The sequence below is a fragment of the Culex quinquefasciatus genome, chromosome 2 (assembly GCF_015732765.1).
Source record: "Culex quinquefasciatus strain JHB chromosome 2, VPISU_Cqui_1.0_pri_paternal, whole genome shotgun sequence".
NCBI lineage: Eukaryota > Metazoa > Arthropoda > Insecta > Diptera > Culicidae > Culex > Culex quinquefasciatus.
Window position 1 is genome coordinate 86,329,467 of NC_051862.1, and position 19,668 is coordinate 86,349,134.

Consider the following 19,668-nt stretch of genomic DNA (forward strand, 5'->3'; position numbering starts at 1 on the left):
TCTGCCATAATAGTGGCTTTGGTTATGAACGCTCCCTTGAAAAGTTATTCATAAATGTTTGATTCTGGGGTGTAGAAGTAATTTATGGACAAAAAATACTTTTTCGCTCGTAGGCTGCCATTTACACCAAAACTAATATTTCTTTAGATTTCTTTGGACGTTTCATAGGGATTGAGTTGGGCTACAATGTCCTTTCATTAGGTTTGGCCAAAATTTAGAATATACCCAGAATCCAGGGCTGTCTCATTGTTCCCCACTCATATTAGCCCATGGGTAACAATGGGACACTTCGATTTTTCTTCATTAAACTTTTCAAAATCTATGGAAATCTTTCAAAACATGAATTGAAAGTCATTTTTGGCATATTTATAGAGTTTTAACCTAATTTAACAAAAAATACAAATTATTTGGTATAAATAAATGGATTTTACAAAATTTAAATACTTTTAAGTATAACTTTTGTTAATTAAACTTTCATGTTGGCAAAATTGCTCTAAAATGTTCAAGGCAAGTCTCCTGCTATGGAAAAATACAAAAACGTGATGTTTTACTAGAAATGCATTGATTTTCATAGAGTGTCTCATTATTCCCCAGCTGTCTCATTGTTCCTGCCAAGTGCGTCTACAATGAGACAGTTGAATAACTCTTGCTGTACATGTCGGATCGATCTCATATTTTGGTCAATGTTAAAACACATTAAAAGAAAGAAAATGCAACAAAAAGCTCATTAAAACATGCTGATAAAAAAATTAGAAAAATCGTTGAAAGTTGAAAACCAAAAGAGTCTCATTGATGACTACCCTACCCTACCACCCCCGGCTGAGTTAAAATGCGTAACCGGAAAAGAAGGTGTGCATGCCTGGCACGAACACTCAAAGCGTGTTCTAGCGTGTTGCTCGTACTGACTCAGAGCAAGGGTGAGATGTAGGTGTAAGGGCAGTGCGTGTTCGTCGGGAACCTAGTGCACTTACACTGAAAATTGCGAATTACGAAATTTCGGGAGTTTTCAGACGTACTCTGCTCTCGTTCGAATAAATGTTCATAATATGCTTTTTTATTACTTTCGAGTCATTGATTCTAAAGTTTCAGAAAAAAAACTAATACAAGTTTATGGGGTGGAATAAATTTGGCTTGCGTTTTTGGGAACACCACGTGGCCCATCGACAGAAGTTTGTTTTAGTTTGTACCGTGATCACTCATACGAGTGCTGAATGTGAGGAAGGAACCAACCACCAAGGCTTTAAATATTAACATCGGATTGGGCAAATCATTGTTAGTTTCAAATTATAAAACTTTTGTAAATGTAAAGAACGTTTTTTCGGCATGAATCATTTTGATCGAATCGGCGAACCTTGGTGGATAAAAGTACAACTTGTGCGGAGAAAACTTGTAGCACAAATTACATTTTTTTTTCCTTTGAATTGTTGCATACGTGACTTGAAATTTAAATTTTACCTTTCTGGAATTAGAAGAAGAAAAAAAAACCACTTGTCTGTGGCATCCCTAATCAATCCCAGCCTGGAAGGGATATCTGCTCCCACAGCACTGGTAACCCGACTATGGCGAAGCCCACAGCGCAGATATCGCCAAAGCAGGTGCGATAAGGATTTATAGCAGGTACCGCGATGATTCTTCGCGTCTCGACTCCTCATTGTGGATTAGGACTTTGACTTTGGTGGACGTTTGTCGTTCGTTTTCTCTTGCAGAAGCCAAACTCTGTGAACGCGAAACAGTTTTTTTTTCTTTTGAAATTTTCATGTGCGTCAACCGCCAACGGCAATAAAAGTTTGTATTAAGCAGAGACTGTTTTGAATCTTGGCACGTGTTTCACAGGAAAATCAATTATAGTGGCGGGAGCAGCAAGGAAAAGTACAGAAGTTTATCGGGGTGTAGATGAGTGATTGTGAGTTGACGGTATCGATTAACTGATAAGAGCTTTGTTTTTGCGAGCTAAGCCAGACGAATGCGACAATGTTCTAAAGACGCTCAGCTGAGCTGAGTCCGAGGGCTGAACGAGTGAACGAGCGTGAAAAGGCACGATGCGAAAGAACTTGAACAGCAGGTCGTCGGCGGAGTCAAGTTCGGTGGCGCGTGGTTCGTCCATTCAAAATAGAAGAATTGATAAGGATTTGAGCTGAGATAACTCTCAACGGACGGAACGGGAAGTGATTAAGTCATACGGCTTAGTCCGCCATGACAGGGGCTGGTGGGGGTGGGGCGAAGCTACCGTTGACTGTGTTTATCACCCTGATTGGGTTAAGCTTCCTGCAATTGTTTTTGGTGCTATGTTTGAGTTCCGACCTCGGTGGGGCCGCCCAGGGCACGGTCAGTGAAGATGTGACGAACGTCAGACAAAAGCTGTCAGCTCTACTGGGGCTGCCACCGGTGTCCAACGAGTATCCACTTAAGGCACAACTTCCGGTGGACCACAACCAGCAGCTGCGGTTCAAAGCCGCGGTGAACGCACTTCGACCCTTGGTTCGAACCAACGACGAACAGCTGTTGGAAGCAATACGGGATGAAATCATCAAAGCTAAAATAACCTCAGCATCGAGTCCAGACGAAGCCGAACCGGAATGCATTCTAGGACGAGCTCATCATTACCTAGCTCACTGGTTGAACGTCAACGGATCGATCAACACGGCCAACACAGGTGAGTACGTCTGAAGATATCGAACTTCAGGTGGGCCACTTGGCGTCTAAATGTGAAATAATTGGCGGAGGCGGAGATTAAAACCAGCTTATCGAGACCATTGTTTCTTTTTTTTGTCAACCTCTGCAAGGATTTTGTTTGTGTAAATATGTCAGCACTTTTGGTAGGAATAATCTGGTTTCTATCGGAAAAGGCTATCGCGAATAGCAGATTTAATGCACTGAAAGGTCTTCCACAAGTAATGGTTCCCTGACCTTCCACTTTTTTTTATCATCATCATATTTATCATACAGTCATCCCTCATATTCGGAACAGTTTACAGATCGGCCAATAATGCTCAAAAAATCATGGCAATTCGTTAAGTAAACATAATGACTCGCTTTTATCTTCATATGAAAGCTTTTCTTATGATCTTTCGATTGATTTTTACGTTTTATATCAAGTTTTCAAAGAAAAACATTGACCCTTGAAACCCACAAATTCAAAACACTTTTTCTTACGGATTTAAACAAACTTTGAGCAGTTCTCTCAGATTTCGGTAATTGGATTTTTTTTGTTGTATTTTTTAATCCGGCTGAAACTTTTTTGGTGCCTTCGGTATTCCCAAAGAAGCCATTTTGCATCATTAGTTTTTCCATATCAATTCCCATACAAATTTGGCAGCTGTCCATACAAAAACGATGTATGAAAATTCAAAAATCTATGTCTTTTGAAGAAAGTTTTTGATCGATTTGGTGTCTTCGGCAAAGTTGTAGGTATGGATAAGGACTACACTGAAAAAAATAATACACGGTTAAAAATTGTGATTTTTAGTTTAACTTTTTGTCACTAAAACTTGATTTGCAGAAACACACTATTTTTATTTTTTGATATGTTTTTGGGGACATAAAATGCCAACTTTTTAGAAATTTCCAGGTTGTGCAAAAAATCTTTGACCGAGTTATGAATTTTCGAATCAATAATCAAATTTCGAATTCCTGGGAAATTTTAAAATTTCCCGGGAAACGGGAAATAATTTTATTTCGGGAAATCCCGGGAATTCCCGAGATTTTTTTCCCAGGACGGGAAATTGGACGCTCTACATGCAAAGGTTTAAAAAGCAGTAAAATTGATGTTTTCTAAGTCTCACCCAAACAACCCACCATTTTCTAACGTCGATATCTCAGCAACAAATGGTCCGATTAACAATACTTAAATATGAAACATTCATGAATTCGGGCCAAACATTCAATATAACGCCTTTTTGAAATGTTAGTCTTGATTTAAAAAAAATATATGTTTTCGAAAAGATCGGAAAATTGTTTCATATTTTAACATTGAAAATTGGACCATTAGTTGCTGATATATCGACGTTAGAAAATGGTGGGTTGTTTGAGTGAGACTTAGAAAACATCAATTTTACTGCTTTTTCAACCTTTGCATGGCAATATCTCAGCAACTAAAGGTCGTATCAACAAAGTTCAAAAAAGCTAAATATAGAGAATTTTCTCAGCCTTTCAAAAATATTTTTTTAGAAGTGGGCAAACATGTGCACTAATTTAAAAAAAAATGGAAAACTGCGACTATTTTCAAAAACCTAAAAATGGCTATAACTTGAAAACGGTGCACTTTATGAGCATGGTTGACTGCCAATGAGCTGCTACTCCGTTATTGACCGTTATTGGTAGATGATATGACCAGGAAGTGAAACATAATCGTTGCCTTTCGAGCTTCGACGCTATGAGAAGGACGTAATTATATACTCAATCCCGTAATTTTTTTACTTCTTACCGTCGGCGTGCCATCCGAGCCACAATGCTAAGGGAAGGGCTTTCTAAACTATATGAAATTTTTAGCAACGTATTATTCGTTATCATGTAAACCTCAAATAGTGCTGATACAACTAACTGTTTCAAGCGATTTCATGAAATTCTTCGCGCACAACTGCAACAAACTTCACCACGAATTTACCCAGTTCGAACCGCGAACAACCAGCTCAACAACAGAGAGACAATATATACCCGACGACGCGAAGCCTTCTATCAATAAATTCAAGAATCTTCTAGAAAGTCGTGGATTCTCGCGCGTCGATTCGCCAACAGATCTCTCCCACGAACACCTCACGACTGAGGGCCCACCTCCAAGGCCACGACGCGACACATTTTTCAATGAATTCCAGAATCTTCTAGCACTTTCTCGCGGAATCTCACGCGTCGATTCGCCGAAAACGGTGCACTTTATGAAAATTCCACTTAAGTACTTTTTGATTGCAAATTTGATTTAACATCGAAAAATGAAGTTAAAACATTTTTGCGACCAATATTTTGATTTTTTTTTAAATCAGATTTTTTGCACAACCTGGAAATTTCTGAAAAGTTGGCATTTTATGTCCCCTAAAACATATAAAAAAAATAGTGTGTTTTTGCAAATCAGGTATTACTGACAAAAAGTTAAATTAAAAACAACCAAATTTTTTTCCGTGTATCACTTTTTTTCAGTGTAGTCCTTATCCATACCTACAACTTTCCGACGACACCAAATCGATCAAAAAATTCCTTCAAAAGATACAGATTTTTGAATTTTCATACATCGGTTTTGTATGGACAGCTGCCAAATTTGTATGGAAATTTATTGATCTTTGCACTGTAACTTGGTTTTGGCCCGCACTTTTCTCTCGCGCTTTTGACAACAAAATTTCCAAAAACTAGGCAACCAGCCGAGGGGTGCGTCACTTCCGCGCTAACCGAGCGATAAAGCTTCCTTTCCATACGAGGGGTGCGTCACTTCCGCGCTAACCGAGCGATAAAGCTTCCTTTCCATACCTTTGCAGCGTTCACTTTCACCTTTCCGCTTTAACTTGCTTTAACGCGCGTTAACCGCGATAACTTGCTTTTTGGCTTACCTTTTTTTGCGTTCACGCATCAGACTGCTCGATTTTTTGACAGCGAGAACTGTCAAGAGCGAATGACAGTTCTCGTTGTCAAATCAGTCGAGCAGTTTGTTTTGATAGATGAAAAAGCTTGACCGGTTCAAGAATTCCGACTTAATATTCCGGAACAACAAGAAAAGCCGCCAGAACCAATTCAACTTTCTTAGAGAGAACCAGGACCGGAACATGAACCCGTAAATAGTTATCCGTTAAGATGCGGAACAGTGAAACCTGGTGACCTCGCCCAACACCTTCCGTTGGTCCGTAGAAGCGCGCAATCAAGCCATGATAAGTCGGCCTCACGACCGAGATCTGCTAGGCCTAGGTGACCTGGTTCCACTTCTCCGCATTTTGAGGTTCGTTCCGGTGGCCATTACGGGATCGTCTGAGAACCACTTTGCGAGCTTCTAGTAATAAATAGTAAAATTTCGGGAGGCTGCTGTAGCCGGAGATGGACCATAATTGAGCCCAGAAATGGAACCGGTTTCACCGTTCTATCCGTCTGCACTGGCACCACCGGCCCAGAATCATCTTGATCCGGACAGCACGCCTCATTCGATTCAGGAAATGAGCGAGAATCAGTGCTCGTGCGGTGGAGAGTCTGAGACGAACGCGCCCGGACTGGTGCACCGTTGGCCTCCACCAAATTTATCACCCAAGACCAGGGTGACTCTGAACCGCGTTACATGCGATCATCGATGTTCAACCTCCCGATCAACACGAACATGATGAAGCTGAGTGCCGTTCTGTTTGAGTTGGTCGTTTCACCGTTTGCTCATGCCGTCGAGAAAAAAACTGGCCCAACCGATGGTCAATTTTGGCTAGTTGGGACCAATTCGATGCATTTGCTTTTTTCCAGTGTTTTCTGTGCAAGGCAACGACAGAAGTTCCGGCAGAGTCACACCGGCCAGCGAATGGACAAGTACGAGCGTCCGGAACGTACGACTTTGTGATCACCAAGGACTACTGCTGGAATAACACTCCGCCGAAAGAACCTGGCGATAGTGTTCGAGATTGACGTGTCGTACAACAACGTCAAGTCCAGGCTGGTTCATTTGCTGTGCGCGGAGTTCAAGAACATCATTCGTCACTTGCCCGTGGATGAGCGCCAGGAGCGCGCTAGATTAAGGTCGATAAAGCTTCATCAGATTGTGGTCGTCGGAGATGTCCAGGGTTAACTTCTAAAAGCTTACATAGAACCTAACCTTCTCCTACGACAGGAAATGTTCATGCCATGCTGTTCACTCTGCGCCTGCTTAGTCTTAGCCTCAACAGCGAGGTGCGAAAGTGTCGGTAGCGCTAAGAGAGTTGTCCCAGAACGCGGTTTCATTTCGTTTAAAAAAGTGTTACTTTAAATATATTTATAAGTAGTATTAAAGTCTCTATTACAGTTCATGTGAATAAAGTATTCTAACTATATCTAAAACTCATCTGACTAGTAGTTTTGCTCATCTTAATAGAAACAATCGTTGTTTCGTTAAATTTTTGCTTCAGCACCTCCAGCAGCATGATCCGGCTGTCCAGTGTGATCATTATGCTGCGGATCTGCGAGAACGTCTTTTGCAGCGCTCGATCTTCATCCTGGAATTAGTAGGCATCAGCGGCTTCTTGATCGCGGCAGATTTTTTTTTTGGTTTTGAGCGCCGTTTTGCACCCGAACTATTTCCAGGTCCTGCCATCGCTGCATCGTTCTTCGATGGTCACGTGGATTACACGTGCACCTGCAAAGACAATAAGCATAAACATAAAAGTCCTGCAAAACCCCACCTCCAAAATTCTTACTCTTCGTTTAGCTGAGCATTACAAACGGAATCGTACTCTTCGTTGTCGGCGATCGGCGTCGGCAGCTAGAGCAGAGCGCCACCGAACGCTTCCATAGCCATCGATTCCTTACCGGACGTTTCCGCGGCCAGCACGCGAAAGGCGTCATGCAGCGAAAGATCCGCTTCGTCGATGATCTGCTGGGTTGCCCCACGGATTACGACGGTACAGATCGCAACGGCCGAGACGAACCGTCCGGGTCGTCACCTTGTCCTTCATCTTCTTCTTTTTGGCGACCTCATCTTGATGCTCGATCCTAAAACCTTGATCTTGACCGTGACCATCGGCGTGTTGGCGATCAAGATCTTTGCGTTCTTGATGCTTCTTGTCCAGCAGGAAACCCTTGTCCAGGAACGAATCCTCCAAGCAACCGCCGGTCTATTTCCCGGATCATTTCAACCGCATCACGGCATCGACGGCCAACTTGGAAATGTTCATCAAATCCTCTCGGAACTTTTCCGCATCCTTAGAATTGTCCTGAGCCACGCCAATCAGCGCCGAATGTGAAACCTGCGTGGCCGCTCTCCACCCGGCGATAATCGTCTGCGTGTGCAACTTTTTCTCGATCAACTTTTCCGCCTCGCGCAGCAACTCTGAAGCCAACACCGTCACGGAAGTCGTTCCACCGCCAACCTCGTCGTTCTGGAAGCGACTCATCTCCACCAGGATCTTTGCCGCCGGATTGTCCACGCCGACCGCCGAATCGCAGTTTTGCCTTGTTTTTTTTTTCTGTCAAAACTGCTTGAAAAAAACCAAAACAAATACCGAGTTGCCAAACATGACCAAAAACTGCTCGACGGCAAGGTTGCAAGATAGATTTCCTTGGTTTGAAAGTCGAGCAGACTGTGGTTGCTTTAACTCGCTTTAACGCGCGTTAACTTGCGATAACTTGCTTTGAGGTGGCGTTATGTGAAAACTCGGCACGATGAGTAGCGTTGATGCTTTTCGAGCTCGTTTTTGTGCGTTTTAGTGTGTTATCGCGAAGTGACGTCCCCCTCGTTTCCATACCTTTGCAGCGTTCACTTTCACCTTTCCGCTTTAACTTGCTTTAACGCGCGTTAACCGCGATAACTTGCTTTTTGGCTTACCTTTTTTTGCGTTCACGCATCAGACTGCTCGATTTTTTGACAGCGAGAACTGTCAAGAGCGAATGACAGTTCTCGTTGTCAAATCAGTCGAGCAGTTTGTTTTGAAAGATGAAAAAAGCTTGACCGGTTCAAGAATTCCGACTAAATATTTCGGAACAACAAGAAAAGCCGCCAGAACCAATTCAACTTTCTTAGAGAGAACCAGGACCGGAACATGAACCCGTAAATAGTTATCCGTTAAGATGCGGAACAGTGAAACCTGGTGACCTCGCCCAACACCTTCCGTTGGTCCGTAGAAGCGCGCAATCAAGCCATGATAAGTCGGCCTCACGACCGAGATCTGCTAGGCCTAGGTGACCTGGTTCCACTTCTCCGCATTTTGAGGTTCGTTCCGGTGGCCATTACGGGATCGTCTGAGAACCACTTTGCGAGCTTCTAGTAATAAATAGTAAAATTTCGGGAGGCTGCTGTAGCCGGAGATGGACCATAATTGAGCCCAGAAATGGAACCGGTTTCACCGTTCTATCCGTCTGCACTGGCACCACCGGCCCAGAATCATCTTGATCCGGACAGCACGCCTCATTCGATTCAGGAAATGAGCGAGAATCAGTGCTCGTGCGGTGGAGAGTCTGAGACGAACGCGCCCGGACTGGTGCACCGTTGGCCTCCACCAAATTTATCACCCAAGACCAGGGTGACTCTGAACCGCGTTACATGCGATCATCGATGTTCAACCTCCCGATCAACACGAACATGATGAAGCTGAGTGCCGTTCTGTTTGAGTTGGTCGTTTCACCGTTTGCTCATGCCGTCGAGAAAAAAACTGGCCCAACCGATGGTCAATTTTGGCTAGTTGGGACCAATTCGATGCATTTGCTTTTTTCCAGTATTTTCTGTGCAAGGCAACGACAGAAGTTCCGGCAGAGTCACACCGGCCAGCGAATGGACAAGTACGAGCGTCCGGAACGTACGACTTTGTGATCACCAAGGACTACTGCTGGAATAACACTCCGCCGAAAGAACCTGGCGATGGTGTTCGAGATTGACGTGTCGTACAACGTCAAGTCCAGGCTGGTTCATTTGCTGTGCGCGAAGTTCAAGAACATCATTCGTCACTTGCCCGTGGATGAGCGCCAGGAGCGCGCTAGATTAAGGTCGATGAAGCTTCATCAGATTGTCGTCGTCGGAGATGTCCAGGGTTAACTTCTAAAAGCTTACATAGAACCTAACCTTCTCCTACGACAGGAAATGTTCATGCCATGCTGTTCACTCTGCGCCTGCTTAGTCTTAGCCTCAACAGCGAGGTGCGAAAGTGTCGGTAGCGCTAAGAGAGTTGTCCCAGAACGCGGTTTCATTTCGTTTAAAAAAGTGTTACTTTAAATATATTTATAAGTAGTATTAAAGTCTCTATCACAGTTCATGTGAATAAAGTATTCTAACTATATCTAAAACTCATCTGACTAGTAGTTTTGCTCATCTTAATAGAAACAATCGTTGTTTCGTTAAATTTTTGCTTCAGCACCTCCAGCAGCATGATCCGGCTGTCCAGTGTGTTCATTATGCTGCGGATCTGCGAGAACGTCTTTTGCAGCGCTCGATCTTCATCCTGGAATTAGTAGGCATCAGCGGCTTCTTGATCGCGGCAGATTTTTTTTTTGGTTTTGAGCGCCGTTTTGCACCCGAACTATTCCCAGGTCCTGCCATCGCTGCATCGTTCTTCGATGGTCACGTGGATTACACGTGCACCTGCAAAGACAATAAGCATAAACATAAAAGTCCTGCAAAACCCCACCTCCAAAATTCTTACTCTTCGTTTAGCTGAGCATTACAAACGGAATCGTACTCTTCGTTGTCGGCGATCGGCGTCGGCAGCTAGAGCAGAGCGCCACCGAACGCTTCCATAGCCATCGATTCCTTACCGGACGTTTCCGCGGCCAGCACACGAAAGGCGTCATGCAGCGAAAGACGGTACAGATCGCAACGACCGAGACGAACCGTTCGGGTCGTCACCTTGTCCTTCATCTTCTTCTTTTTGGCGACCTCATCTTGATGCTCGATCCTAAAACCTTGATCTTGACCGTGACCATCGGCGTGTTGGCGATCAAGATCTTTGCGTTCTTGATGCTTCTTGTCCAGCAGGAAACCCTTGTCCAGGAACGAATCCTCCAAGCAACCGCCGGTCTGTTTCCCGGATCATTTCAACCGCATCACGGCATCGACGGCCAACTTGGAAATGTTCATCAAATCCTCTCGGAACTTTTCCGCATCCTTAGAATTGTCCTGAGCCACGCCAATCAGCGCCGAATGTGAAGCCTGCGTGGCCGCTCTCCACCCGGCGGTAATCGTCTGCGGGTGCAACTTTTTCTCGATCAACTTTTCCGCCTCGCGCAGCAACTCTGAAGCCAACACCGTCTGGAAGCGACTCATCTCCACCAGGATCTTTGCCGCCGGATTGTCCACGCCGACCGCCGAATCGCAGTTTTGCCTTGTTTTTTTTCTGTCAAAACTGCTTGAAAAAAACCAAAACAAATACCGAGTTGCCAAACATGACCAAAAACTGCTCGACGGCAAGGTTGCAAGATAGAATTCCTTGGTTTAAAAGTCGAGCAGACTGTGGTTGCTTTAACTCGCTTTAACGCGCGTTAACTTGCGATAACTTGCTTTGAGGTGGCGTTATGTGAAAACTCGGCACGATGAGTAGCGTTGATGCTTTTCGAGCTCGTTTTTGTGCGTTTTAGTGTGTTAACGCGAAGTGACGTCCCCCTCGCAACCAGCAGTTGTTTATTTACATTTTCAGTCGCAGTTTCCACCAAACTGGACATTCGCACTTTAAAATTGCGATTGACAGGTGAGCAACATCGGCTCGCTTTGATCATTTTTTGAGAAAATTAAAATTTCTCAAGGCAGCTTGACAAGTCGGAATAGTGCGATCGATAGCAATAATTTAGTGCGAAGTCCAAGTCAGTGAGAATTGCGAAATATATGGACAAACTAATGATGCAAAATGGCTTCTTTGGGCATACCGAAGGCACCAATAAAGATTCAGCCTGATTAAAAAATACAAAAATTAAAATTAAAAAAAAAGATCGAAAAAGCTCAAATGCCATTTCCCCTAATCGGCCACTTTCCCGAATGCCATTTCCCCGAATTGACTCTTTCGCTAATTGCCGTTGATTTGAATTTTGGTTTTCCCGAATTTTCATATCCCCTAATCATCATTTTCGCTAAAGCCATTTCCCATGACTTTCACTTCCCCTAGCAGTTATTTTCTTTCTCAATTTCACCGAACAGCTTTTTCTGTTGCTGTTGAATAAATGTTGTAAATTATTAGAAAAAAAAATCATTTGTTTATTTAACATTTTTATTCAACCGCATGATTGTTTTAAAGTAATTTGTCTTTTTTTAAATTTTGTTCAAGAACAAAAACAAAATCGGACAAATAGGTATATAGGGCTGGTACAAATTTTATTTGAAGTTTTTCTGAATTCTGAAATTCTAAAGGAAGATGAATTTTACGTTTCGGTTGCTGTTCTACGAGCAAACGGTGAAGAATTTTGTTCCTTCCATTTTTTTAGAAAAGGCCATGATTCTGCTCTGATAATCAACATAAACTAGACTGTTTTATGTTTTTAACGTTAAATTGACTGCTGAATCGAATGTCGTCATTGCTTTTTGAAAAAAAAGTTAAGCTTTATTTTAGCCGCTGTCATTTTGTGACGTTACAACCCAGACTTTTACAAAACGGGGTTCTGCTTACGTTGTAACGTCATGGATATTCTGCATGCTGTATCTTTACGAAAAAATTACCAATTTTGATCAACCCAGTTGCATTCGACGGGAAATTTATCCTATTTTCAAGATATGAGCAGCTTTGGAAAAACGGTTGCTGACCACCGGAGATATTTCGGGTTTCCGGAGGTGGTTTTGATTTTGCTGATTGAGGTGCTTGAACTCATGATATTTCGGTTTATTGCAGTTAATACTTCACTTGCGTCAAAAGTCAAGGTTATAAATCTTTAAATGTTTGTTAAAGTTGGTTTTACAAGCCTTAAACTATAGGCTTAATTGGGTCCTAAAATGAAGCTTAGATTGTTGATATTATTGTTTACAGCGATAAAGCTTATTTTTCTGAGTACAATGACCCATTGTACGACCACAAAGAGTTTAAAATGGATTTTTAAATCATTTTTGAAAAATTAACCTCGCGGTCCTTCTTGACAGAAAAGCTCCTGCTTGACAGCTCGTTCCAAGGGGACCATAGTTAATCCATCGAAAAAATGTTGTCTTGTCAAAAAAAAAAATTGCATTAAAATGAAAAAAAGTGATCAGAAATGGTTTTTAATCATGTTTTTTACCGTTGTACATAAAAATTTACATAGGGCTTTAGTACCCAATTCCAAATTTGAGCTCCTCCCTCTAAACCCTTGAAGGTTGTATGGGAAAAATCGTCAAAATGTATGGAGAAAACCAACTGTTTCAGTTTTTACCTATGAAATGTGCGATAACTATCCAATTGTTACCAATTCTCAGAACTAAGATCTTCATTATATTTGGAAAAACTTTCCCGAATACACGATATTTTTAGGATTTTTTGCTAAAATGTTATTAGCTTCCGAAAATTAAAATTTTTGTGCAGTCAAAGGCTTAATAGGGTCCTAAAGCTCTATGTAAATTTGTATGTACAACGGTAAAAAAAAATGATTAAAACCCATTTCTGGATACTTCTTTCAGTTTAATGCTTAAAAATAAATTGAAAAGACAAGACAACTTTTTTTCGATGGATCAACTATGGTTACCTTGGAACGAACTGTCAAGTGAAACCTTTTATGTCAAAAAAAAGACCCGAAATTCTTATTTTTTTTTTTCAAAATTGGACACAATGTCATCTACTTTAAATCCTTTGCGGTCATACAAAGGGTCATTGTACTCAGAAAAATAAGCTCTATCGTTGTGAACAATAATATCAGCAATTAAAGCTTTATTTTAGGACCCAAATCCAATCTTTGATTTCTGAGGGGAAGCCCCGAGTAATCCCGAATTTGACCACCCTAATACGAACTTTCGGATAGTCCCATATAAACCTTCGGATAATCGAGTATGGACTGTATTCTTAAATGTGGTCAAATCTAATTAAAGGACATTGTATTCTTACTTATGTCCTATCAAATGACATAAGAATTTTGAAGAAATATTAGTTTTTATATGAAAATGAAAATGTTATTTTTGCCTTTTATGCATAACTTAACAAGGAAGCGATCATAACTAATGCCCTTTTTATGGCAGAAGATTATCCAGCAGACACACATTTTTCCCAAATTATGAGCCTGATTGGTTGAAACTAAGATTTCTGAGAGCCATGTTATCATTGTTCCTCCAAATGGATTTTTAACAAGGATAAGTAACTACATATTTCTTTGTTATCACAGCACTACGAGGAAAATACCTGGATCTGTCGAACAACGTGTTTCTCAATCTGTACAACCATATCAAACCGTTTTTAAGGGTCACCGACAATAAGGTTTGTAGTTTAGATGATCTTTTGGCATAGCAACTAAATTCACTTCTTGTGTTTCAGAAACTTGTCTACCTTTCCATGGCAAACAGTGGCATCAACAGCATTCCCTCATTCGAGCTGACCTTAGTCAATGAAACTTTGGCTTACTTTTCCCTTATGGGCAATACACTAACTTCGTGTAAGAAACAGATTACCAACAACTCAACAGATAATACCAACCTTGATGTCTTTCCACCCCCAGCATTCGCCCTTCCTGAGCTGAAGAATCTTCTCGTGCTGGACGTTCGCCGTTGCAACCTTTTCTATCTCCCAAACAACGCATTCGCCAACACTCCAAACCTGGAAAAGCTGTTCCTCGCTCACAACTCGTTGATCAAACTGCGTTCAACGCACTTTACCGGTCTCTTCAAGCTTCGCCACCTGGATCTGTCGTACATCACGCAGTACCGGTACTCCAGCCTGTCCGGCTATGGCGAACAGGATCCGTACACCTCGCTGACCGAGGGATTAGAGCTCGAGGACAGCTTGTTTGATGGGCTGGGGAACTTGAGCTTTTTGGACTTGTCGCACACGAAGCTGTTGACGAGCAGTGCCAGGGCGTTCCAGCATCTGACGGTGAAGCAGCTGAGCTTGTGCTACACGGGGATTCCGATTTTGGTGGGTACGATGATGCGAGGGACGCTGCAGGTGCTGGATATTTCCGGGAATCCGGGGATTGCTTCGGCTATTCATCACGATAAAACAGACGCCAGAGGGTTCAATGGCAATTTGGAGATTTTGGTTTGCGAGAACTCGACCGTGAAGCACTTGAGCTGGCTCAGTGGGATGACCAACTTGAGAGTGCTGATGCTTGCTTCGAACAATATCAATCAGCTGACGAATAATTCGTTTGCCAGCATGGCTAATCTGGAGATTCTGGATTTGAGCAGTAATCACATTAGCAATTGGCACCAGCGGGTTTTTGAAGCGAACCCAAACATTTACATACTGGACCTGTCCGATAACAACATCAACGTACTGACGAACGAAATGCTGTACGACTTTGCAAATGTTCAGTTTCTGGCGATTGGTCAGAACAACTTCGTTTGCCACTGCCTTTGGCGAGAATTCATAGAATTGGCCGCGAAAAACGCACAGAGCATAACTTGCCTGCTGAACAGCATCCTGAGCCAACTCTCGGATCCATCCAAGGCACAAGATGATGAGGACGAAAATGCCGGCAATTCGAGTGAAACAACAACAATCAAATCATTACCCGACAGAGATTTCTCACTCATCGAGAGAATACCAATCACGGAGGAACCCCCGCTGGAAATGCTGGAAGTCTCCACCAACGAGTACAACGTTCTGTTCCGTGTGGTTCACAGCTACGTTTCAACGATTTACGACAGCAGTGAAAAGTTCCTGACCTCGATGGAGAAGTACAACCTGGGCAGGGCACCCCTTCGAGTTTACCGCAAAATGGTCGAAGCACGGGTCAATGCACGCTTCCGATCGAACATCTGCAGCGAAGAGCCCGCCTCGCCAACCGATCCGTCCACCACGACTACGATCGCCACCGAAGAAGACGTCAACCCGCTGAACGGACTAAAGATCCAAATCATAGACTTTGACGAAGATCACTACAAGTGCATAGATCTGGACGATTCCGAGTTCTACCTGTTCGAGCAGGAACGGTGCACCTTCGACAGATCCTTGCTGCCCAGTCTCAATCTACCCACCTACAACGGCACAACGGCCAACATTATTAAATTTACCCTAATATTCTTCGGCTTTGCACTTATCGCCTTTATCATCTATATCTCCAAGTGGGATCACGTCAAGTACTTTTGCATTATCGTCCGGAATGCAACCATCTTGAGTATGATGAAGCACAAAAACGAATCGATGCTGAACGGACGGAAGGAAAGCCTTACGTCGGTGGTTAGCGGGGGCTACATGTACGATGTGTTTGTGAGCTACTCGGAGCAGGATCGGCAGTGGGTGCTGGACGAACTGCTGCCGAACATGGAAAAGACCGAGGACATTAACGTGTGTTTGCACGAGCGGGACTTTGAGGTGAGTCGCTTTTTTTTTTACTCGGCAGATTACGAGTGATAGTCTATTAATACTAGAGCGTTATAAAATCCCACATTTTTTTTTTAAACAAGTTTGTCGAGAAAAAGGTTATTTATTAAATTTGTGGGTGGTTGTGGGTATTTTTTTTTTGTAGAATAAAATGGCAGATTACAGTTATTCTCTGAATTATACTTTAAGCTAATGATAGTCAGGTTGTCAGATCTTCAAATTTCAAACTCAAACCGGTGTTGAAAATTCAGCAATGGGTTGTTGAACGATATTCGAGCACGTGGTTTCATGTTTTTGATAGCTGTCGTGGAGGTATAAGACAATGACAAACAAACTCGCACGTTTTGACAGTTTGGCCTGAAAAAGTTCGATTTTGATGGATGGTCATAGTCTAATATTTCCTTCTGTCGTTCCAATTAGGGGATTAGAATTCGCTCATTCGATTGTAGTTCCATTCGAATTAGCGAGGCCGCTCTGTATTTGGTTTAAAAGAACTACTTTTCCTAGAGCAGTTATCTACGGAATAGATATTTTTTTCTTTAATTTTAATTTTTGTATTTTTTAATCCGGCTGAAACGTTTTTGGTGCCTTCGGTATGCCAAAAGAAGCCATTTTGCATCCATTAGTTCGTTCATATAATTTTCCATACAAATTTGGCAGCTGTCCATACAAAAATTATATGTGATAATTCAAAAATCTGTATCTTTTGAAGGAATTTTTTGATCGATTTGTTGTCTTCGGCAAAATTGTAGGTATGGATATGGACTACACAGTAAAAAAAATGGTGATTTTTAATTTCACTTTTTGTCACAAAAACTTGATTTGCCAAAAAACACTATTTTTATTTTTTTATATGTTTTAGAGGACTCCCAACTTTTCAGAAATTTCCAGAATGGGAAAAAAATCTTTGACCGAGTTATAATTTTTTGAATCAATACAGATTTTTAAAAAAATCGAAATATTGATCGCAAAAATTTTCAACTTGAGTTTTCGATGAAAATCGAATTTGCAATCAAAAAGTTCTTTAGTGATTTTTTGATAAAGTGCACCGTTTTCAAGTTAAATCCATTTTAAGGTAACTTTTTTGAAAATAATCGCAGTTTTTCATTTTTAAAATTAGTGCCCATATTTGCCCACTTTGATTTTTTTTTTTTGAAAAACTGAGAAAATTCTCTACAAATTCAAAAAAATATTTTCAAAAATTTAAAATCAAGACTAAAAAAATATAAAAATTTTAATAACAAGCCATAGTCTTCACATTTAAATGAAAAAAGTGTTTTAAAATGCATTTTACACTAGTTCAGTTGTTTTGCAATCATTAGTTTTCAAAAAATCTAAGATCTCACAAAAACAAAAATTGTATCGAAAAAAAAGATTTTGCATCGAAAATTTTCAAAAAATCTTAAGATTTTTTAATAAACCCAAACATGCTAAAACTGATTTTAAACGCAGGAGAATGTATTTTAATTTGATTTCAGTTGGTTGCACTAGAATTTTCATTGAAATTTTGAAGTTTATTGTAAAAATATTTTTTTTTGCCCCCTGATTTTTCGGGCCAATTTTGAAGGGGGGGGGGGGGGGGTGACAAAAATTTTTAAAAATATTTGTACCAGCCTTATCACAAATTCACTAAAGTACTTTTTGATTGCAAATTCGATTTTCAAAAAATGAAGTTGAAAATTTTTTGCGACCAATATTTCGATTTTTGGAAAAAATCTGTATTGATTCAAAAAATCATAACTCAAAGATTTTTTGCCCATTCTGGAAATTTCTGAAAAGTTGGCAGTGACAAAAAGTTAAAGAAAAAATCACCACATTTTTTTACTGTGTATCATTTTTTTCAGTGTAGTCCATAACCATACCTACAACTTTGCCGAAGACACCAAATCCATCAAAAAATTCCTTCAAAAGATACAGAATTTTGAATTTTCACATATCATTTTTGTATGGACAGCTGCCAAATTTGTATGGAAAAGTATATTGACAAACGAATGATGCAAAATGGCTTCTTTGGGCATACCGAAGGCACCAAAAAAGTTTCAACCGGATTCAAAAATACAAAAAAAAAATCGAATGACCGAAATCTTAGAGAATTGGTCCCTAGTCTTCCTATTTTCAATGTCAAATTTGAGTTCTGCAACCCCGTTTTAGTTAAATTTGAATATTGAATGGTTGTTTACCATACCATGATCAAATGCAATTTTTCAGTATTTCATGACCACCATTTTGGCCGCCATCTTGGATTTTAAAGTTCAAAATCACTTTAGAATAGTTTAGGGGCTACACTAAAGTTTGACAATGAAAATTAAGACAAAGAAAAAAATGACTCTAGTAAAGTTGACAGAATAGTTACCTTTGGTATTCTATTGATTTTGATTCCCCATCCGATGGAAGGTTGGAGCAGATGGGAATCGAACCCATGATCTTCCGCTCACGAAGCGGACAGGTTTGCCATTCGGCCAAGTCTGCTGCCAGCATGTAAAAAATATAAAAATCAAAATTTTGTGCAACAAAAATCTCTTTTTATGTCACTTGCCAGATCCTTTGTGGATAATATTTTAAATTAGACGCAATTTAAACTAGTTTTCGGCTTTATTCATTTGCTGTGGAGCACCACAAAAATAAGAAGTATTGTTTTTTTCCTAAATGAGAGGATAATCGTGACTTTTTTCTAAATGCAAAATTTGTGTTTGTGAGTTTTGAAATCAGCCAAATGAGCTAATCCAATGGATTTCAAGTACCTACAATAAGGAAAAAAACACATCAGACATCATAGTGATTGGCTTTAGGCATTGAAGGAAACATTTCAAAAATGATTATAGTTTAGTATTGAAAATATGACCATTAATTTCTAAGACAACTGAAGTTTAAAAATAAATGCTTGTTGGGTACCTAACACCTAGAAATTCAAAAAATAATGTTTTTTTTCACTCAGGTTGGCGTCAGTATCCTGGAAAACATAATCCATTCCATGGACAAATCCCGAACCCTCCTACTAGTCATATCGGAGGCCTTCCTGCTCAGCCAGTGGTGCCAGTTTGAGATGCATCTCGCTCAGCACAGGTTAGCACCTTAAACTCATCCTTCCCACATCAATTTATAAATACTTACACGATCTTCTCTCCTCACCAGACTCCTGGAAACTCGCCGCGACCAGCTGATTCTGGTGCTGCTGGAGGAAATACCTCGCTCGAAGCGCCCCAAAACGCTTCACTACCTGATGAAAACAAACACGTACATCGTTTGGCCACACCCGGAGCCGGAAGTCAAGCCCTCAGCCAAGAGTAAACGTGCCGACGCGAAGAAGATTGCCACGCGGAAAGAGAAGAGCGCCCAGGCGCTGGTCGAAGAACGGCGGCTGTTTTGGAAGCGACTACGGAAGGCGATCACCGGCGATGTCGTCTGGGAACCGGACATTGGAGGGGGTGGTGGAAGCGAGGGTGGTGGTGGTGGTGGTGTTAGTAGTAAGGTTAAAGTTCCTCCCGAGAGTTCGTGCTGAAGGTGTAATGTAAATAGAGTTTAATAAATCCGCTTTCAAGGCAATAAACTGTGATATGAAGAGTTTGTGTTTTGTTCTTCTGATGTTTTGTTGTTTTTAGGTGAGAAATGAAATTCT

At 41.3% G+C, this 19,668-nt stretch overlaps 2 protein-coding genes across 2 annotated transcripts; one reads left to right on the top strand and one right to left on the bottom strand.

Annotated features, from left to right (window-relative positions):
• The first annotated feature begins 1,591 nt into the window (after positions 1–1,591).
• On the top strand, positions 1,592–19,611 carry LOC6037710 (toll-like receptor 8). The gene is made up of 6 exons (XM_038258523.1): positions 1,592–2,653; positions 13,897–13,988; positions 14,046–14,163; positions 14,227–16,043; positions 18,988–19,115; positions 19,185–19,611. Exons 1-6 carry the CDS (start codon positions 2,194–2,196, stop codon positions 19,549–19,551), a joined length of 2,982 nt encoding a protein of 993 aa, XP_038114451.1. The 5' UTR covers positions 1,592–2,193; the 3' UTR covers positions 19,552–19,611.
• LOC6046614 (T-complex protein 1 subunit beta) lies at positions 6,891–8,381 on the bottom strand. The gene is made up of 2 exons (XM_038258537.1): positions 7,344–8,381; positions 6,891–7,282 (listed from the first exon to the last, which is right to left on the bottom strand). Exon 1 carries the CDS (start codon positions 8,037–8,039, stop codon positions 7,773–7,775), a length of 267 nt encoding a protein of 88 aa, XP_038114465.1. The 5' UTR covers positions 8,040–8,381; the 3' UTR covers positions 6,891–7,282; positions 7,344–7,772.
• Positions 19,612–19,668: the final 57 nt, after the last annotated feature.